The sequence below is a fragment of the Babylonia areolata genome, chromosome 3 (genome assembly GCF_041734735.1).
Source record: "Babylonia areolata isolate BAREFJ2019XMU chromosome 3, ASM4173473v1, whole genome shotgun sequence".
NCBI classification, from domain to species: domain Eukaryota; kingdom Metazoa; phylum Mollusca; class Gastropoda; order Neogastropoda; family Buccinidae; genus Babylonia; species Babylonia areolata.
Window position 1 is genome coordinate 30,631,193 of NC_134878.1, and position 23,453 is coordinate 30,654,645.

General features: G+C 43.0%; 1 protein-coding gene across 1 annotated transcript; it reads right to left on the bottom strand.

Moving 5' to 3' along the window:
- Window positions 1-792: 792 nt before the first annotated feature.
- LOC143280543 (uncharacterized) lies at window positions 793-22,853 on the bottom strand. The gene is made up of 6 exons (XM_076585231.1): window positions 22,762-22,853; window positions 14,034-14,204; window positions 12,409-12,601; window positions 9,138-9,278; window positions 6,786-6,915; window positions 793-1,130 (listed from the first exon to the last, which is right to left on the bottom strand). Exons 2-6 carry the CDS (start codon window positions 14,177-14,179, stop codon window positions 985-987), a joined length of 756 nt encoding a protein of 251 aa, XP_076441346.1. The 5' UTR covers window positions 14,180-14,204; window positions 22,762-22,853; the 3' UTR covers window positions 793-984.
- Between the last annotated feature and the right edge of the window lie 600 nt (window positions 22,854-23,453).

Sequence of the window (23,453 nt, forward strand, 5' to 3'; positions counted from 1 at the left end):
CATCTCATGGAAACTATGCACTGAATATCAATTTCCATCTTCCAATGATAAAAATCAAGAGTCAAAAGCATAATTCTAGCATACTTACACACACACATATATATATATATACATATATATAGATCTGCTAGAAGAAAAAAGGGAGGGAAATCTCTATCTACATGAAATAAATGCATATGTATCTGAATGGAAAAAAAAAATCAATAAATAGACTGAAAAAACAAAGACAAACACGAACACTGGCTGCATTATCACCACGTCACAAATTTCACACCCCTATCCCGTCCCCTCAATCAGTTCAGAAACAATGTCCTGAAGGAAAAAAACACAACATTACGACAGAATAAATCAGAAATAAACTGACTGAAAGCAGCAACCAATGCTCTTCCCTCCTCCTCAATCTTATTGCCACAGGGAAAAACATCTGGCAAGTGTGTCACTTTTTGTTCCCCATTGTTGTTTTTTTTCAAAACATCCCAGCACCGTAACAACTGCCACACACACATGTGCATGCACACACACACAGAGGCACACACACACAAATGTGCGCACACACACACACAGACACACACACACACACAGATCCACCTCTACACATACACACACTCACCACAGAAACTTATACACAAAAAAAACAACCAACAACCTCCCCCACCCTTCCCCAACACAAGACACACACACACACACACACACCTCTACCTCCATCCCCTTCACCCCACCCACTCACACCTTTCCAAATTGAACACTTGCACACACACACACACACACACACAACACACACACTCTCTCTCTCTGTGAAACACATGCACCCTTAACACACACACTCACAAACAAACACACCTTTAACAAACACCCACACCCACCGCAAACACACACACACACACACAAACTTCCGCCCCATACGGCCCCCCCTTCCTAAAGCTCTCCAGACATTCACTGGGCCAAAAGGCCAGCAACGCCCGACGACCAATCTGTCACAGTCAGTCAGAAATGTATCCTTCGCAGCTGGTCGATGCTGATGACCAGGCCAATGAGGGAGAGGATGAGGAGGATGAGGAGACAGATGAGGGGATCCTGGACGTGGCTGACCCAGAAGGAACTGGTGCACAGCATCATCACGCCTCTCCTGTCTGCAAATCAAACACAGAACGAGTATCTGATCTTTGCCTTAACTTTCGTTGCTGCTGCGAGCAAGGTAGCAGAATGGTTAAGATGCTTTTTTTTTTAAAAAAAAAACATTTTTTTAATTCCATTTTGATAAGTTGACATTTTACAACAACAAAAACAACATCTTAATGGACATTTATAAAGAAAAAAAACGAAAAAAAAAAAGCCATAGAGCTGTTTCAGCCAAGCAGCTGAATTGTACATAGGTTGGTTATCATCATGGTGTATTATCATTCATTTCTTAAGATCTTACACAAGCTGTCAAGGAATAGAAACTGTCAAGTATCTTAGAGTAAGTTCACAGTAAGTAAACATCACAATAAAAAGAAAATAAATATAGCTGCTTAATTTTGGTTAATCACGAGCAGGTTACTAATCATTTGTGATCAGTAATTTGTAAGGCAGCCAGATATCTGGCAGAGAAAAATGGCATGGTTAAAGTTAACATATGCATTATATTCTTCAATTCTAGACCAAGTTTTTAATTTGTTCAAAATGGTTAAAGCCTGAACCGGACTATAAATGGCGGGCGATTTGAATCAAGCCAGTTTCTCACCAGAGTCTGACACTGTGACGTCGGTGAAGGTTTATTCAAAATAAAAGCCTAATAAAGCTACGGTTTGGCTTCATTTATGGCAGAGAGCGAGATTTGCCTAGCAGCTTCCAATCTAGACCTGAATTGACTTTGGAAAGTACAAAATGTGTCAGCTACACGTAATACAAAATTTGAATGCAGAGAAAAGGGGCGGAGCTAGAGCCGTTTGTGTTTGCGCTAGACGTGTCTGTCAGATAAAAATAGCACCAGCACGTGGTACTGTCCGGTGAGAATTGGAAAGCATGCAGACAGCCCCTCGACGTTGGCAACCGTAAACGACCACATTGTGTGGCAGGAGTACACGGATATCTTTCTCCGCTAACAGTGAGTCGGTCTTTGTTTTGCTTTCACCTCCCACATGTTTACATTTCCACCGGACACGTGCTCGCGCTTTTTATAGATAAACTCCGCCCCTTTCCCTTTTATGGATAGGCTCTAGTGCGCATGCGCAACCGAAACCTTGCTCTCGGGAGTTAAGACTTTAAGATGCTTATCTGCCTGTATAGCTTCCATGAGTGTCTGGGCTCGAATTCGTCTTGCCCTTTCTCCCTTCTTTGACAGGAAAATCAAACTAAGTGTCATTCTCCCTTCTTTGACAGGAAAATCAAACTAAGTGTCATTCTCCCTTCTTTGACAGGAAAATCAAACTAAGTGTCATTCTACCTTCTTTGACAGGAAAATCAAACTAAGTGTCATTCTCCCTTCTTTGACAGGAAAATCAAACTAAGTGTCATTCTCCCTTCTTTGACAGGAAAATCAAACTCAGTGTCTAGTCCCTGGGATGAGACGATAAACCATGGTCCTGCATGCAGCCAGCGCTCGGCACACTAAAAAAAGAACCCATGGCAGCATAAGTGGGTAAAAATTCTTTAGAAAGAAATCCACTCTAACAGCTACACAAACATGTCAGCATGCACTCAAGGCCTGACTAGCGTGTTGGGTTATGCTGCTGGTCCGGCATCTGCCTAGCAGATGAGCAGATGTGGTGTAGCACTTACATAGTGGAGTGATGGCCTAGAGGTAACGCGTCCGTCTAGGAAGCAAGAGAACCTGAGGGCGCTGGTTCGAATCACGGCTCAGCCGCTGATATTTTCTCCCCCCTCCACTAGACCTTGAGTGGTGGTCTGGACGCTAGTCATTCGGATGAGACGATAAACTGAGGTGCCGTGTGCAGCATGCACTTAACGCATATAAAAGAACCCTCGGCAACAAAATGGTTGTTCCTGGCAAACATAGGGCCATATCAGGGGTGAAAAACTCTACACATCAGTCCTATAGATTACAGAACAAATCCCCCCCAAAAAAAAGAAAAAAAAAAAAGAAGAAAAAACAAAAACAAAAACCCCCTCCAAAACAAACACACATACACACACACACACACACAAACCCCACCTGGAAAAGAAAATGTAGGCACAAAAAGTACAGTTATATTCATGCACATAAACCTCAGACATGCCAAGCCTCTAGCACTCCATCTATTTTTTTTTTTTTTCATCAGAGGATTAAAAAACAAAACAAAAAAAAACCACCCCCAAACTTGAACATAAACAATATGATATAAATGACAACAGGCATACAAAAACTGAAACTGCCAAATGACACCTCACATACTCTAGGCACACACCAAGAAAAAAACCCCAACAAAATATATAATATTTCAAAACATTTTTTTTTTTTTTTAACCTGCCAAGTATCAACACTTGTATCCTTTGTTATTTTATTTTCTTTGCACCATCTTCTACACTGTTTCAATGGCATTACCCCTGTATCGCCCGTCCCTACGCTACACTCATATATTCCTTCTGTTGCGGTGTCAGAGGTCCACATGCAGGTATGAATGTTAGGAAGCCAGCAGGCCACACACCGCAGGAAACCCTGCACTGCTGCTGGGTCACTTTGGTGGTGATCAACGGCAGCTGTTCTGATTCATGAGATGCAAGACATCACCAACTACACCCCCTACAGACAACAATAATCGCTCGGTTTTTTGGGTTTTTTTTTTTTGGACCCAGCCTGAGTGAGCGTCCACACCAGGTTCAAGACTGCTACTCTGTTCCTTTTCATAACAGTACCCCACACATCTGCTGTCACCAAGGACTTTGGTAATGTGTGTGTGTGTGTGCGTGTGCGTGTGCATGTATGTGTGTGTGTGTGTGTGCATGTAATACTCTATGTGTGTGAGTAAGTGTGTGTGTGTGTGTGCGTGCATATTTGTATTTGTATTTCTTTTTATCACAACAGATTTCTCTGTGTTCTCCCCAGGGAGAGCGCGTCGCTATACTACAGTACCACCTATTTTTTATGTATTTTTTCCTGCATGCAGTTTCATTTGTTTTTCTTATCAAAGTGGATTTTTCTACAGAATTTTGCCAGGAACAACCCTTTTGTTGCCGTGGGTTCTTTTATGTGTGCTAAGTGCATGCTGCACACGGGACCTCGGTTTATCGTCTCATCCGAATGACTAGCGTCCAGACTACCACTCAAGGTCTAGTGGAGGGGGAGAAAATATCGGCGGCTGAGCCGTGATTCGAACCAGCGCGCTCAGATTCTCTCGCTTCCTAGGCGGACGCGTTACCTCTAGGCCATCACTCCACTCCATGCATATGAGTGTCCATGTGTGTATATATATATATATATATGCACAAAACACACTCTGCAAACACAACAAGACTGAAACTGCCTTGCAAATGACTGAATTACTTTTGTCATTGCTGGTCATAAACAGAGAGAGAAAAAATGACATCTTCCACTATATGTGTGTATGTTTGCTTCATGAATGAGAGACAGACAGACAGACAGACACAGAGAGAGAGAGAAAGACAGACTAGACTGAAAGTGGGAGAGGTTTCAGTTTCAGTTTCAGTAGCTCAAGGAGGCGTCACTGCGTGCGGACAAATCCATATACGCTACACCACATCTGCCAGGCAGATGCCTGACCAGCAGTGTAACCCAACACGCTTAATCAGGCCTTGAGAAAAAAAAAAAGAAAAAGAAAAAAAAAAAAGGGTGAATAGATAAATACATTAAAAAAAAGCTACTACTACTATTAATAATATGTATAAGGCGCAAAAACTTGATGAAGTCAACTATAAGCGTACATAAATAAATAAATACATAATAATTTAAAATAAAATAAAAAATAATAATAGAGGGAGAGGAAGGGGAGCAACTCTTCAAAACTTCTCCACAAAACACACTGTTGGAATTACACAGTCACCTCCTCATAAAAGGGGAGGGAAATTGAGAAAGTTTGAATCCACTGGTTCACATCATAATTATTGATAGCGGAGCGGTGGACATGCAGGAAAAACGAAAACCTTTAAATAAGACAAAAACACTGCTGTCCACAGACACAACATGAAAATCAACACAGAGATACACTAATTCCTCTCCCCAGTGGTCTTTGGGATTTTTTGAAAAGAAAAAGAAAAAAAAAAAAAGAGGTTAAATCAATACTGAATTCATACACAAAACTACAAAACAATATCACATCTTTTCATGGTTAAGTCAGCACTGAATTTATTGTACACAAACTGCAAAACTATCCCCACATCTGAATTATTTCATATGGTTTAAAAAAAAAAAAAAAAATCACTGAAATTATACACAAAGAGCAAAACCATCACATCTGATTTCTTTTCTTTAATGGTTAAATCAGTACTCAGCTTATACACAAACTGCAAAAAAAACAAACAAACAAACAACAACAAAAATCAGTGTCACATCTCATTTCTTTCTTTCTTTTTTTTTTTTTTTTTAATGGTCAAATCAGTACTGAATTTATACACAAACTGATAGTCAAATCAGTACTGAATTTATACACAAACTGATGGTCAAATCAGTACTGAATTTATACACAAACTGATGGTCAAATCAGTACTGAATTTATACACAAACTAATGGTCAAATCAGTACTGAATTTATACACAAACTGATGGTCAAATGAGTACTGAATTTATACACAAACTGATAGTCAAATCAGTACTGAATTTGTACACAAACTGATAGTCAAATCAGTACTGAATTTATACACAAACTAATGGTCAAATGAGTACTGAATTTATACACAAACTAATGGTCAAATGAGTACTGAATTTATACACAAACTAATGGTCAAATCAGTACTGAATTTATACACAAACTGCAAAACCATCACATCTGGATTTTTTTAATGGTCAAATCAGTACTGAACTTACACACAAACTGAAAAAAAAACGAAACAACAACAACAACACACACACACACACATACACAAAGTACACTCACTGAAGTAGATTCTACAGTGTAATACTTCACTGCTTTTTGACGGAAACTGATTATGTGTTTTTGAGACTATTTATACTCTAGCCATTTTGATCACCTTAATGCGGTATACTTAAGTCAGAAGTAAGACCCATGGACACAGATCGTTTTCTTTTCAATCGCCAAAGACGTGGAACAAGCTCCCTGATAACCTCCGTTATTCTGATTCCCTCGCATCTTTTAAATCTCGTCTCAAAACTCACCTTTTCCCTCAGCAATAAGGTCAATTGTGGCAGGTCCACTTCCTTTGCGTTAGCTGTGCTTGACTATGTGTGTATACATATGTATGTGTACATAACTACATGCATGTATATGAATGTGTATTGTGTGTGCGTGTGCGTGTGTTGATGTAAGTTTGTGCCTGCCTATGTGTGCGTATGTGTTAGGGTAGCTGTTAGATACACATGTATGTTAAAATGTATGTATGCAGCGTGTGTGTGCGTGTGTGTGCGCGCAAGCGTGTGTGTGTGTGTGTAGTAACATTCTGGTATGTGTATGTAACATAGATATGTTTTATGTTAACAAAAGCGTTTTTGTAAAGCACCTGGAGCAGATTTCTGGATAGTGTGCTATATAAGTATCCATTATTATTATTATTATGTGATAACATGTTGTTGTTTTTCTTGACAAATATAACCTCCACTGCAAGGGGGAGAAAAAAACAACAACAAAACAAAACAACCCAACAACAAAAAAACAACAAAACTAAAAAAAATCTGACCGTTGGAGCGAGCCAGTCGGGCGATGACCTGACTCTTCTGACCGGCAGACAGGAACTCCAGGGCCATGGCATTGTCCACGCTCACCTCCATCATCTTGTTCTCCCGGCCCTGGTGGTGAGCCAGGTCCACCTGGTGGAGGGGTGGTGGGGGGGGGGGGGGGCAGGGCACAAATATATTGAAAGTTTTTTTTTCTTTCTTCTCTCAGTTTCCAGCTTCTCAAGGTGTCACTGCACTCAAGACAAATCCATACCTGCTACACCATATCTGCCAAGCAGATGCCCTGACTTAGAATGCATGCATTTGTATTTGTATTTCTTTTTATCACAACAGATTTCTCTGTGTGAAATTCGGGCTGCTCTCCCCAGGGAGAGCGCGTCGTTATACTACAGCGCCACCCATTTTTTTTTTGGTATTTTTTCCTGCGTGCAGTTTTATTTGTTTTTCCTATCGAAGTGGATTTTTCTACAGAATTTTGCCAGGAACAACCTTTTTGTTGCCGTGGGTTCTTTTACGTGCGCTAAGTGCATGCTGCACACGGGACCTCGGTTTATCGTCTCATCCGAATGACTAGCGCCAAGACCACCACTCAAGGTCTAGTGGAGGGGGAGAAAATATCGGTGGCTGAGCCGTGATTCGAACCAGCGCGCTCAGATTCCCTCTCGCTTCCTAGGCGGACACGTTACCTCTAGGCCATCACTATATATATATATATATATATATATATATATTTAGGTGCGTACCTATCAGAGTGGATTTCTTCTACAGATTTTTGCCAGGGACAACCCTTTTGTTGCCATTTATTTTGTGGCTTTTTTTTTTTTTTTTTTTTTTTTTTTTAAATCTCCGTGAAGTGCAAAATAAAACAAAACCACATAAAATATTACATGTCTGTCTGAGTGTGTATACTTGCGTACCTGAAATCTGATTGAAGGACACAGTAAATGAATGATAAGCGCCCAATGGCAGCCATCAGTCAGCTCGACCCAGGTTGTGCAAATGACCCCGAGTTTGGAAACCGCTTAAGAGCCGACAAGGATAGGCGATATATAAGTATCCACGTCAAATCAAGCTACACACAGGGCTTCGATTTATTTCATCAGCCAAAAGACAAGCGACCAGACCACCACTGAGAGTCTACTGGAGGGGAAGAAAATTCCGGAGAGTGCGAGATTCGAATATTGTGCTCTCAGATTTTCTTGTTTCTTAGGTGGATGTGTTACCCGACCAAGCCACCACTTCTTGTCACGGTCTATCAACGAAAATAGTTAACAATTCACTGATGGCTACCGTTAACACATTACTGTTGCCAGCGTCATGACAAAACTTACACAGCCGCTGCTTCGAGGTCGCGTGTCCAGCTTTCTGAAGCGAGCGTCCATAGGTTCGTGCGTCCCATATCCATACCAACATTTGTTCACTCCCTGTGTGTACCATGCACTTCACTCACGTAAAAGAACCAACAGCAAAAAAGGGGGTCGTCTGTGGCAAAACTCTGCAGGAAAAAAATCTGCTTTGATAGGGAAATAAATATATTTGCAGACAGAAAAAAAAAGAAGAAAAAACAGAAAAGAAAAGAAAAAAAAAAAACAACACCCAACAAGGTGACAATGCATGGGGGAGGGGAGGGGAGGGGAGGAGGCGGGAGGTGGGGGGAGGGGGGTGACACTCTTCCCGGGGAGAGCAGCCCAAAATTTTACACAGAGAAATCTGTCGTCGTAAAAATACACTATTAAAAAAGCCTTTGGTGAAAATGATTGATAATTCATTGATGATCACTATTAATTGCATTACTGACAATGTTGACAGTGTTGTGATGCACTTCTTTTGTATGTGGCAATGCAGGCAATGAAAATACAACAACCACAGCAACAATGAAAGATAACAGCAACATTATTAATAACGATGATGATAACACTTTATTGAATAAATGAATGTTAATCACAGTCATACTTGATACTTCCAGTTGTTAGGGGTTTTTTGTTGTTGTTTTTTTAAATTTTTTATAGATATATACATTCAAATTACATAATTTATTTTCCCCAAACATTTACACTTCATAATTATTCACCAGCACATAGAAATGTATCAAATGCACGCAAACACACACACATGCACATACCCCCCCTCCCCCACCCCACACACAACAAAAGCGTGTGTGTGCGTGAGAGACAGAGAGAGAGAGAGAGTGAGTGCGTGCATGCAAGCATGAGTGTTGAGTGTCCATGCCTCTGAGCATGTGTGTGCATGTGCGCATGCGTTCATGTGTTTGTGTTTGAGCGAGTGTTGGCTCGTGCATGTGCGTGTGCGTGTGCTTGGCGACGCAACATTTGATGCGCAGAAGACGGACGGACCTTGTTGATGAACCAGAACCTCTTGGCGATCTTCTGGTTGTGCAGGATGAAGAAGATGGTGATGGAGTGACAGGAGACCAGCACACACAGGATGATGCAACAACAGCACAGCATCACCGTGCCCCCACACACCTCCCCCAACTGCACACACACACACACCACACACACACACACACACAACACAGGATGATGAACAACAGCACAGCATCACCGTGCCCCCACACACCTCCCCCAACTGCACACACACACACACACACACACACACACACACACACACCACACACACACACACACACACACCACACACACCACACACACACACACACCACACACACACACACACACACACACCACACACACCACACACACACCACACACACACCACACACACACACACCACACACACACACACCACACACACAGGATGATGCAACAACAGCACAGCATCACCGTGCCCCCACACACCTCCCCCAACTGCACACACACACACACACACACACACACACACACACACACACACACACACACACACACACACACACACACACACCACACACACACCACACACACCACACACACACACACACACACCACACACACACACACACACACACACACACACACACACACACACACACACACACACACACACACACACACACACAACACATACTCACACACAAACACACATACACAGTATTAGTATCAGTATCAGTAGCTCAAGGAGGCGTCATTGTATTCGGTCAAATCCATATAAACTACACCACATCTGCCAAGCAGATGCCTGACCAGCAGCGTAACCCAACGCTCTTAGACACACACACACACACATGAAGACACACACATACACACACTGGTGAAATTTGTTCACAAATGTTTCTCTTCTTCATATGCTCCTGTTTATGTTGCATTGTGTCTTATAAATAAGGTTTTATGACAAGGCCACAGGGAAAGAAAAAAAACACCAACATGCCAACTACTTTGGTCAAGTTAACTCACTCAGTACGGCCAGTCCTCTCTTCTCCTCTACACAGACCCCTCGGATGTCCAGTGGGTGTCTGAATGACCCAACTTTTAGCTTCTGTCATCAGAATTGTGGTATTCTTTGTCAACATTCACCTCTTCAGTATAAGAGCCTTCCGCTTGCAATATTTTGATGATGGTAACTGGGGTGAAACGCTGTTAACGTCGTCTCTTTCGCCGTTCGTATGGAGAGAGTTAAAAAGGTCCCATAGCCTTTCACGGCCATCAGGACTGGGAATTCACATCCACACTCTCTCTCTCTAGGGTCAGGCAGGGGGGAAGGGGGTGGGAGGGGTGGGGGGAGGGGATGGGGGGCAGGGAGGCAGTCCTCTCCTTCCTGCCAACCAAGTCAGGTAACCCTGGGTGGAGTGAGGAAAACAGGAGTTCAGTGCCTTTTCCCCAGGACACAACACCAGGCCGGAAAAACAGGGGACTGAACCCTGACCACTGGGTAAGATGTTCAACAGTTTCACCAACTCGGCCACGGAGCCTCCAACTACTATCACTGCTGTAACGATAATGACAAGAGAGGCAAGGCCTTCAAGACTCCCTTGTGATACGCTTTTTAAGAAAATCTTCTAATCGTTGAAATGTGTTCTGTATTTGTTAGTATAAAGCTTCAGGTCAAAAGAAAAAGAAAAAAGTCCTAACGGTAGATTCGAACCCCAAGTGTTCGGATGAGAAGAAACTGTCTTACCCATTACACTATCGGGGCTTTGGGCCAACAACAAAGTGAGAGCTGCATTATCAATGGTTTCTCCAGTCAATGGGAAATCATTTACAGCTTTGTCTTTTGTGAAGGACTATGACTCTCAAACTAGGAGGCAAAATTGCACTGGCTCTTAGTGCTGCAGCCTTGTGGGCTAGTTGGCCTTTGGGAACCATCCCAACGCCGACTGTCCTAAAACCCTCTTGGCCGAGAGAGTGGGGATGTAATTTGGGCAAGACACTCTCCACTGTAATCAAATTCTAGTCCAAATAGTCGGAACAGCAGCTGCCTCCTCTGCTGTTCTGATGGTCATAGTCGGACACGACTGACTATCATATATATATATATCGGGGCTCCTTAGCTGACGTTCAAAAATGTAATATTTAAACATGCTTTTTTAAAGGGCGATAAATCGATTGCGGTATTCGCAGTGAGAATGCTGTTTAAATCATATTATTCTGGTGTATCTTCGGCATTCAAAAAAATCTTTAAGGGCAATCAAAAATTCTTTTAAAGTCCTTGGTAAAGGAGACGTGGCTATCGCCGCAATCACACTGCAACGTTTAGCCGTTTTCTCTGGATCTAGAGAGACGTACAAGTTTAGTTACACCCCGGTTGACACGGTCGATTCAATTTCCCTTTTATGTTCATTCTAGTTTTATAGTTTTAAAGTTGATACGAAAATTGAGTATTCTGACCACTGGGTCAGATGATCAACAATGTCACCGACTCGGCCAAGGCGCATCCAACTACTATCGCTACTGTAACGATAATGATAATACATTTATTCTGCGCTGCCAAAACCTCTCTGAGAGCTTTACAATAACATGCCAGTGAGATACAGAACACAGAAAAACACACACTTACTTAAAAAAAACAAAAACAAAAAAAAACATGGTATTCCTAATACCACGAATCTCAGCTAGCCAGTCACACACAAGTTTCAAGTTTCAAGTTTGAATTATCCTTTCACTCCTATTGGAGTATGGAGGATTACTGCAAAATAATCTTTTCATGCCCAGAACAAACATTTCCAAATACACAACAATGTCACATAAAAGTTGAGAAAACACAAATGTCTTCAACTCCAAAAGTATAGCTAGGCAACATTTGCAAATCTAATCATCTTACTTACAGCTAAAATGACTTTTTTTGCCTCCTTTTAGTATATTACAAAAATTAAAAACCAATTTTGGACACACACACACACACAGAACATGCATGCACATAATCAGCACTTGCATGCATATCCACATACACATGAACACACACACATGCACTTCACAAACACACGTGAACAACAAACACACATAAAAAAAATTTAAAAAAACCCACACACATACTCACATATACACACACACACAAACACACACATGCACATCACCACCTCACCTGCCCCTCTCTCACCTGCCCCCACACCCTCCCAACACCTCCACCCCTCCCAACCGGCAACCCCCCCCCCCCAACCCCCCTCAGCACCCCTAACCCCCTCAACTCCCCCCCCCCCCCCACACACACACAGGCACCACACCACCTTACCATAATGAAGATGAATGGCAACAGAAGGGCCAGGTACCACATGGCCAGGGTCAGGAAGTTCCCCAGCCACCGGCCCAGGCAACTGGACCCCACGGGCAACATGCGCCCCGGGACATCTTCTTCCCCCCGGCAATTGTTGCCCCGCTTCAGGTGGAGGACACAGTCCACCAGGAACTGGTGCTGCCTGTAGGGCCTGTATCCATGTATGCACGCACACACACACACACACACACACAATACACAAACACACAGACACACACACAAAATACACATACACACACACACTACACACAAACACACACACAACACACACAATACACAAACATAGGCATACACACAAAATACACACACATACAAACACACAATACACACATCCACACACACACACACACACACACACACACACATCCACACACACACACACACAAACATCATTCATCATGACTGTGACTGTTCAGCAGAGTTCCTCATGAACATTAAAAGATCACAACAACAAAACATAGCAGTCTTCTCATTAAAAGACAAAACTGAAGGGACGAAGAATACGTTTCAGTCTCTCAAGGAGGTGTCACGATGTTCAGACAAGTCTATATATATATATATATATATATATATATATATATATAGAGAGAGAGAGAGAGAGAGAGAGAGAGAGATATGCCAAACCACATCTGCCAGGCAGATGCCTGACCAGCAGCATAACCCAACACGCAAATCAGTCTGAGCGCATGCATACATATTTGTGTACCAATGAGAGTGGATTTTTGTCAGGCGACAACACTTATATTGCCATGGGGTCTTTTTTTTTTTTTTTTTTTTTTAGTGCACCAAGTGCAAGTTACATTTGGGCCCTCAGCTTGTCTCATCTGAATGTTGTCTGCGTAGCCATGTGTCGTAGAGTGCGTGCACAGCCGGTTTTGAATAGATCACGCCCCTTGGAGAGGCCACTGTGGCGCCGTCTTCGGTGATCGCCTGTTCTGGTAACGGTTTACAGCTGGCCGGGTTTTCTCTTGGGAGTTTTCCTTCTCTTGGAAGGACTGCCTGCTGAGGCTATCGGACTCCATCTGCCCGGGTTTGAAATCAGAGTTGTCCTTCTCCTAGACTATGTGGGTCCACGGCACCTTATTCCATATCATTTGGTGCAACCCCCAAAGACAGGGCTCCCCCACCTGGGGGACGCGCCCCTACGCCGTATAGTCCCAGCGTGAGGTCTCATCTGAATGACTTGACACTCAGTTTGATTTTCCAAATTGTCAAATCTGGGAGAAAGGGCAAGGCCAGCATTTCAAAGAACCCATACCCTCATGGACACTGTGTAGGCAGATAAGTATCTTAACTGTCAGTTTGATTTTCCAGTAAAACTTGGGAGAAAGGGGCAAAAGGCCAGCATTTAAACCCAGAACCTTACAGACACTGTATCGGCAAGAAAGCATCTTAACCATTAAGCAACCCTTCCTCCCTTAACAAAAACAAACAAACAAAAACAAAAAACCAATAACAAAAAAACTACCAAAACAACAACAACCCAAAACAAACAAAAAACAAACAAAAAAACTACCAAAACAACCACGCAAAACAACCAAAAACGAACAAAAAAAACCAACAGAATATGTCAGCCTTCTCACCCATAGACATAGTTGTAGAGGCGAGGCTTTCTCTTCACCTCCAGAGCAGCATGTGGAGAGGTGCCGGCATGTACCAGCTCTTCGCAGGAGGACATGCACACCGCCACATCAGCGGGCGCTATCTCCTCCTCCTTCACTTCCCCCATCCTCCCCCTCCTCTCTCTGCATTACCTGCCACAACACCACCACACGCTGCACTGAACTTCCGCCCCAGCTGTTGGTGAATCGTCGTCAAGCCGACACTGGAGAAGTAATTAACCTGGGTAAAAGGTTTTGACAGCGAATGGTCGTCACTCTTCAGAAAGGAAGGGGGGGGGGAGGATTCGGTGAACTCCTTTTATTGTCAATAAACTCTCGAGTTTTTTTTCTCCCTATTTTTCCTGTGTCACACACGCACACACACAATTGCATGTATACACATGTGCTCACACATTTACTCACACACATGCATACATCCACACAACACACACACACATTTTCTTTTGAAACAGCATTTGAGGTTGACAACTGTTGTTAGTGTCCCTACCTGAAGCAACCCACACACATGCACACACACACGCACACATGCGTATGCGCGCGCGCACACACACACACACACACACACAATTATAAAAATCATATACACATGCACATTAGCACACACACATGCACACACACGCATGCACTTTTTGTTTTATCAAACAGAATTTGTACAAGTTCTTAACTGCAGCCAATGCCCCGGCCTGGAGGCAGAATAACCCAATGTCTACATCTGCAGAGACTATAAATTACTGCTGCATTTCAAGAGCATTACAAATAAATACACATGCCAAGGAAAACTATCCCTGGTCAAGGCTAGGTATACCTGCTATCAGGCTGTGAACCAACCAGGCCATCCCATCCCTGGCTCTTGTGGTTTATCAGCTGCCTACATTTTGCACCATAGGCCCAACACTCGGCTTATATCACAGACTGACTTAAGTTTACATTTGGGCCAACAGCAAAGTGAGAGCTGTATTATCAATGGTTTCTCCAGTCAATGGGAAACCATTTACAGCTTAGTCTTTTGTGAAGGACTGTGACTCTCAAACTAGGAGGCAAAATTGCACTGGCTCTTAGTGCTGCAGCCTTGTGGGCTAGTTGGCCTTTGGGAACCATCCCAGCGCCGACTGTCCTAAAACCCTCTTGGCCGAGAGAGTGGGGATGTACTTGGGCAAGACACTCTCCACTATAATCAAATTCTAGCCCAAATAGTTGGAACAGCAGTTGCCTCCTCTGCTGTTCTGATGGTCATAGTCGGACACGACTGACTATCATATATACATTTTGCACTAGACTCAAACGTTCAGCTTACATCAGAGACTGACAAAAGCTTACAGGTGGGCCAACCGCAAAGTGAGAGCTGTCTGATCAACGGTTTCTCCACTGCAGTGGGAATTCATTTACAGCTCAGTCTTTTGTGAAGAACTACCAATGGCTCTTGAAGTAGGAGGCAAGACTGCACTGGCCTTTGGAAACCATCCGAACACTGACTGTCCTAAAGCCCTCTTGGCCGAGAGAGTGGGGATGTAACTTCGGCAAGACACTCTCCAACATACCGTAAAGTTCGGTCTATAAGCTGCGACTTTTTACCCCAGCTTCAACCTCTGCGGCTTATACAATGATGCGGCTTATTTGCGGATTTTAACGATCCTGGGAGTGTCACGTTCTCATCTATTCTTAGCTGCCCTTCAACTCACCAAAATCATGATTTCTGTCCATGAATTTCTGGATGAGCTTCAGGATAGTGTGCTAACTGTTCACGTTTTATAAATCACATCCCCACACATTAAAGCCTTCAGATCAGCATTCAGTTCTACTCTGCTCAAGCGTACACCCTCATCATGCTGAAAACGCGACATTATGCCTATGATGCAGTCTTCAAATTGAAGGCGATCGAACTAGCAGATGGCAGTAATTAAATTCTGACCCTGATAGTCAGGACAACAGATGCCTCCTCTGCTGTCCTGATAGTCACGGTCAGACAAGACTGACAATCTTACTGTATGCATGTCCTCAAAAATCAGCACGGGGAGATAAGAAATTGCGGAAAAGAGGAATGACTGCGTATAGAAATCAATGGACAAATGGTGGAGTTTGTGGTGATTTTCAACTGCTGGCTTGCAAAAAGTCAACTTTTTTTTTTTTCGAAAGCATCTAATCTACAACAATTACACTAAAAGGATGTTGAGGTGCGTGCGTGCGTGCGTGCGTGCGTGCGTGTGTGCATGCATGCATGAGAGAGAGAGAGAGAGAGAGAAAGAGGGAGAGAGAGACTCAGACTTCAGACTAATGTCATCTGTCGCAAAACCCATCCAAGGACTGGGACATTAACACTAAACACAATTGACAAATAAAAGCAATGAACTGTGAATATTTACACATTAAAATTTTGTGCAGAGGACTTGAAAAAGAAAGCTAACAAATGTGAAAATACTCAAATCCGATCTGTACATCCGGCTGAAAAAACCTCAGTGGCGACAGAGAACTTGGCATTTGTCAATGGTGTCTGACAAATAATCTGGAAATTAGGATTTAAACTGTGTATTTACAGTTGTAGGGAAACACAATCTCAAATCATTATACAAACAGCAATTCATCCAGAAAATACAGTCAACCCTCTCAAGCTCAGCATAATTTATGCAGCTCTCTCCAAACTGCACTGCAGAAAAACCCTCTCTCAAAGAATTTCCTGTTGGTGCACGCTTTATGTATTCTCTCTCTCTCTCTGTGCCAAACTTTTAAGTGGAGAAGGACTTCTATTTTCATATCCTGTCACACATACTAGTGACTGTAGTCTCTGTGGACATCAGGTCAAAATAATAATTTTCGCATCTGAATGTTATCATTGAAAACTAAATAAATATGTTAACATTTTTTTGGAAAAAGTTAAATATTTCAAACTGTTCTTTATTAAAGTTAGCTAGCTATGTGTTAAATAGTCCAGTTGGTTGTTTATTGTAGGTCCCCCACACGAACCTCTTTTCAAATAATAATCTACTGAAGTAGTGCATACAATATTTGATTATTGATATTTTTTTTGTCCTAATCCCGCTTCCCCCGTCCCGCCTCTCACACACACCCTTCCAATATTATGTTTTTTCTTTCTCCAATCACTGACACTCACCCTCTCCGTTTTAGATTTTGTACTCTATCTTTTCCACATTCTGTTCTCTCTCTCTCTCTGTCTGTCTGTCTGTCTCTCTCTCTTCCTTTCTTAGTCTCCTCCTCCTTGCCCCCCTCTCACCCCCATCCCCACACCCCCTCCCCTCCACCTCAACCACCCCCCCTTTTCATTCAAATATACAGAAACGTCGATTCCTAATTAATAATAACAATTATCATTATGATAGAAATGATAATAATCCAAATGATGATAATAATATCATTTATTTTCAGTCTAATATCATCATCTTAGATGAACAGACTATAACTAAATAAACGAACTAAATAAATAAGGGCTCACGAGAGGTGAAGAGACAGGAGCTTCTCCTCCTGTGGTACAGAGGCTGAGACAGCCTTGGGGTGGAGGTCACAACACAGAACACTTCATCGTCTGAATAAAAACAAATCCATTCATGGTGTTGATCACTAAACACATAAACAATAAGCAAGGACGAGGAGTTTGATGTATACTCTCTATTTGGTGTCAAGTGATGAGAAACCCTAGGGAGAGCTGGACAGTACATGGTCTTCAGAGAAGAAGCCCCCCTCAGTCAAGAGTTTCTCGGCCCTTAACTCCTTACACTCTAAGGAGGCCGGGCTGCACCCACGTCATGACTCCTGGATGCCCTTGTATTGCTGCCTTTTTCTTCTTTTTTTTTCTCCTGGTCCTCAGTAGGTTCGAACCCGCGCCTCCAGGGTGGTCGCCACTTCAGAACTGAGTCACCTTTTCTGGCAGACGTTTTAACCACTGAGCCATCATACGCCTAGTTTGAGTAGGGAAGTTTAATCCTTATGAAGTTTATTTTCATTCCTCATCGACCAGATTCAGCTGGAACTCTTTTCTGCTGTTTCTGCCATTGCCTTGAAAGCCCATGTCTTCTCACTGCCAGAAATCGACAGCTGTTTCATGAGGCTGTAGGCAGATGCACCCACAAACCCTCTTGCACTAATCTCTATGGCGAGGACTTTGGTTTGGAGAGCCAGATTCTCTGAGGCTGCTGGCTGCTCTACTTGGTGTCAAGTACTGTACCATGTCAAACTGATGCAAACTTGGCCTCTTGGTTTGGTCTCTTTGGCCAAATTCTGCTCTCTCTCTGTCTCTCTCTCTCTCTCTATCTCTCTCTATATATATATATATGCAAGTATACATAAAAGACATAAAATGCTTAGATATCAACTTAAAAGTAAACCATCCATACAATGACCAGAGCAGGAGAAGAAAAAAAAAAAACCCACCTTAAAAGGTGACTTAGAGTAAATAAAAAAAAAAACAGTCATCACAGCCACACACACACAACAAGAGAGCCAAGGCCTTCAAGACTCACTTGTGATAAATTAAGTCCCCTAGCATTAATTACAGAGTAATTTCCCTTTTTTTACTATCTGCACCAAAACGTTTGCAAAATAAATAAAAATTCCATGCTTAGCAAAAGAAGTTCCTGTTTGAACAAAAAATGATAATAATGACTCCTCTTGTTGTTGTGTCAGAATAAGAGGTCAAAGTGCCAAGTTTAGAGAATACAAAAAATATAGATATAACAGTAAATGCAGTTTGCATATAATTAGGCTTCTTTTTTAAATTTGTTTGTGCCCATCCAAGAGGTGCAATATTGTTTTAAACAAGATGACTGGAAAGAACTGAATTTTTCCTATTTTTATGCCAAATCTGGTGTCAACTGACAAAGTATTTGCAGAGAAAATGTCAATGTTAAAATTTAACACGGACACACAGACACACGGACACACACACACACACACACACAGACAACCGAACATCCCGGTTAAAACATAAGACTCACTTTGTTTACACAAGTGAGTCAATAATCACAGTGAAAAGGATAGGCTTAAAATAGCACATTAAAAACTGAACATAGACATAATTAACTTACAAGAACAATAATATGCATTCCAACAGTGTGTTTAACCAAGATGTCACGTCACGTACACAACCCCTCCAGTATGAAATGTATTGATCAACATATTAAATCAGTTCATCATTAACCAGGAGGGGAGTGTGGGTGAAAGGAACAGACTCCACAACATGGGTCAGTGGGGGTGGTGGTGGTGGTGGTGGTGTCCTGGATGTGACAGGGAGAGAACCACGGCAGAGAAATCACCCTTTCAATGCACGGCTGTTTGTCTCCCCTGTTCTGTCAGACAAGCCCTGTCATGACATGCATGCTGTACATGCTGTTGATTGATTGTCAACTGCCTGTCACTCACCAACAGAGCCATGGTGTCACCTCTTCTCTATGTGTGCATGCCGGGGTGTGTGTGTGTGTGTGTGTGTGTCTGTGGAGTGAGGTGTTTGTGTAGAGGGATGGTGTGTGTATGTGTGTGTGTGTGTGTGTGTGTGTGTGTGTGTGTGTGTGTGTGTGTAAGTGTGTGTGTGTGTGGAGTGAGGTGTATGTGTGGAGGGATGGTGTGTGTGTGTGTGTGTGTGTGTGTGTGTGTGTGTGTGTGTGTGTGTGTGTGTGGATGGATGGTGTGTGTTTGTGTGTGGAGGGATGGTGTGTGTGTGTGTGTGTGGAGGGATGGTGTGTGTGTGTGTGCGCGCGCGCGCGTGTGTATGTGTGGTGGGGTGGTGTGTATGGGGGGATGGGGTATGTGTGTGTGTGTGTGTGTGTGTCGAGGGGGGGGGGGGGGTGGGGGGGGGGGGGGGTGTAGAGGCAAGGCAAGACAAGACAAGACAAGACAAGACAATGGTTTATTTGTTGGGCCTCTGGCCCATAAAGGAGTGGGCCACTAACAAAAACATTACATAATGAATCAAATAGTGTGAACAATATATCAATGTGCATGTGACTCTTGCAAGCTCTCTCTCTCTCTCTCTCTCTCTCTCACACACACACACACACACACACACACACATTATCTCTCTCTCTCCTATCCTCTCCCTCAAACACATGCACGCGCGCATATATACACATCCACATACATGCTCGCGCACTTAACACACAGGTACAGTGACCTGGATTAAGTGAAATGCAAAAAATTGAAGCTGACAAGCTAACAAAACTTACAAAAATTAATTGTGGTGTAGAAGCATGTGGTGTGTGTGTGTGTGGATTTGTATGTTGTCTGATGGAGATCAGTATTCTGAAAACAATGATCACGGCTCATACTGTGAGAGAGATAACAAAGATATTGTCAGTATCATTAACATTACTCTCACAGAGAGAGAGGAGGGGAGAGACAGAACAAGCAAAAGAGAGCAATGCAAAGAGAGAGAGAGAGAGAATACAATGGAACAAGAGAGAGAGAAATAGAAAGAGGGGTGAAGATAGAGAGAGGGGGAGAGAGAGAAACTCAAAAGGAAGGATGACATATGATAGAAACAGAGAGATAGGTGACAGATACAGAGAATGAGAAAGAGAAAGCAACAGAGACAATGACAATTTATAGAGACAGAAGGAGGGACAGGTGGGAGAGAGACAGCCAGAGAGAGACAGAGAGGTTGAGAGAAAGACAGAAGGAGGGACAGGTGGGAGAGAGACAGCCAGAGAGAGACAGAGAGGTTGAGAGAAAGACAGAAGGAGGGACAGGTGGGAGAGAGACAGCCAGAGAGAGACAGAAGGAGGGACAGGTGGGAGAGAGACAGCCAGAGAGAGACAGAGAGGTTGAGAGAAAGACAGAAGGAGGGACAGGTGGGAGAGAGACAGCCAGAGAGAGACAGAGAGGTTGAGAGAAAGACAGGAGGGACAGGTGGGAGAGAGACAGCCAGAGAGAGAGGTTGAGAGAAAGACAGGAGGGACAGGTGGGAGAGAGACAGCCAGAGAGAGACAGAGAGGTTGAGAAGAAGGAGGGACAGGTGGGAGAGAGACAGCCAGAGAGAGACAGAGAGGTTGAGAGAAAGACAGGAGGAGGGACAGGTGGGAGAGAGACAGCCAGAGAGACAGAGAGGTTGAGAGAAAGACAGGAGGGACAGGTGGGAGAGAGACAGCCAGAGAGAGACAGAAGGAGGGACAGGTGGGAGAGAGACAGCCAGAGAGAGACAGAGAGGTTGAGAGAAAGACAGAAGGAGGAACAGGTGGGAGAGAGACAGCCAGAGAGAGATGGAAACTGAGGTTAAGAGAAACAGAAGCAGCTACACACAGAGAAGGAAAGCACTTATCAAATACTAGAGGAATCACTTCTCCCATAAGTGACAGACTAGCCAATGGTGACTGTGGACACTTACAAGAAGGAAGGAAAGAAAGGAAGCAGGAAGAGTGGGATCAGATTTTGGAAACATTCCCTGTTCGTTTCCATATCCCACACCTTACAGTGAAATATTTGCATTATCAGCCACAATTAAATAATTACACTGAAACAACCAAATACATTCATGTAACATGAAAGATACACGATGTGCAACACAATACCCATTCCAATTTTTTCTTTTAATAAGAAATTTACAAAGATTTCCCTTTCCTCATTCTCTTCAGTATCAACTTTAAAATAAAATCATGGAATCAGAAATCAATAATTTTAAGCTTCTCTCATTACCCATTTTTTTTCAGAGTTATCCTCAGATTCTTTCTCCACACTTACCTAAGAAATCATAGCAATATACTGCAATGGGACAGCAGATAATAAAATGCATTCACAAAATCTAGTGTCAAGAAGTATATCTAAACTCTAATGCAGTTGTGCTGTTATGGAAATGGTGTGAGAACTGAAGCTGATCTTCACAAACCACTAAACTTGGCACTGGAAAACTCATCACGTCTACAGCAGCAAGCTGCAATATCAAGGTTGGTTGGATTTAGATCAGGCACTGCACACAAACATTCTTTAAAAGGCTTCTGCTAAACTAAAAATACCTCAGAGAAACAAGACAGGCTTTGTTTCCAACCACAAGTCTTGTGAAAACTATAGACAGTGCAAACCAAATATGTATGCTGTCAGTCTACAGTAATGCATTGGGAACCAAAGCAAGTGACTGAATCAGTTGGGATTTGATACCTTTACCATGATGATTACTGGTTCTCAGCAGTGATACTGGAACACACGCTCTACTCAGCCACAAATGAAATGATAACTTTGCCTTTCTGTTGCTGACTGATCTCTTCCCACACCCCAACCCAACCTTTCCATCTACACCCCCCCTTCTCTCATCTCTGTGCAACGGCAGGAAGACAAGCGTCATTGAGGAAGTTGCTGTTGCATTTTATTTTTACAGAGTGTCATGGAACAGCACAGTACCTCATACAGAATCTGCTACGATTGTCGAAGCACTGTCAACATAATTAAGTTACATACGTGACGAGAGTACGAGTTACGACTGAAAACAAATATTTTAAAACTCGTTCTCAGGTTACAAGCAAATTCAGCATGATATGTAAGGATGTCGGTAATCCTGCCACTATTGGAAAGGGCAATCACATCACTGACTAGTCTTCATTCGCTTCTGGATAACAACATCTGCTGCGTGGAAAAACTTAACACCCACGCACAATAACAACACTCAACAGTCACCAGTTGTTCGTATCTGTGGGTTTGGTACTTATGCCATATATGACCATTTCAAATTATCATTACACAAAGCTTACTTTCTTCTTACCTGAAACCTCTCACTATTGTTGTGTCAACAGAATGTTCACCTTGAACACAAACACGAACAACCCGGGAAGCAGCCAACACCAACTGTTCTCGGTGGTTCTCAGTGCGTGGAGAAGGGAAACTACTTTCCCTGAACGGTCGCCGAGAGACAAACAGCAAAGTGTTCCCCCCTGGTTTCATCGTCTAAGAAATTGATACATAAATCTCAATCATTCAACAACATTGTGTTTTGACACACTGACTGACGGGCGCAATAGCCGAGTGGTTAAAGCGTTGGACTGTCAATCTGAGGGTCCCGCGTTCGAATCACGGTGACGGCGCCTGGTGGGTAAAGGGTGGAGATTTTTACGCTCTCCCAGGTCAACATATGTGCAGACCTGCTAGTGCCTGAACCCCCTTCGTTTGTATATGCAAGCAGAAGATCAAATGCGCACGTTAAAGATCCTGTAATCCATGTCAGCGTTCGGTGGGTTATGGAAACAAGAACATACCCAGCATGCACACCCCCGAAAACGGAGTATGGCTGCCTACATGGCGGGGTAAAAACGGTCATACACGCAAAAACCCACTCGTGTGCATACGAGTGAACGCAGAAGAAGAAGAAGAGACACACTGACTGATCAACAAATTGACGGGCATTAAGATAGATGTGTGAATGGACACGCCACGCCGATAGACTGATTGACAGACATA

Bases quoted from the DNA above. Each gene is read 5' to 3' on its own strand.
- LOC143280543 (XM_076585231.1), bottom strand. From the start codon at position 14,179: ATGGGGGAAGTGAAGGAGGAGGAGATAGCGCCCGCTGATGTGGCGGTG. The intron at 12,602-14,033 runs GTGAGAAGGCTG...ACATGGATACAG, and splicing joins CTCTACAACTATGTCTATGG to GCCCTACAGGCAGCACCAGT. The intron at 9,279-12,408 runs GTAAGGTGGTGT...GTGTGTGTGCAG, and splicing joins TGCCATTCATCTTCATTATG to TTGGGGGAGGTGTGTGGGGG.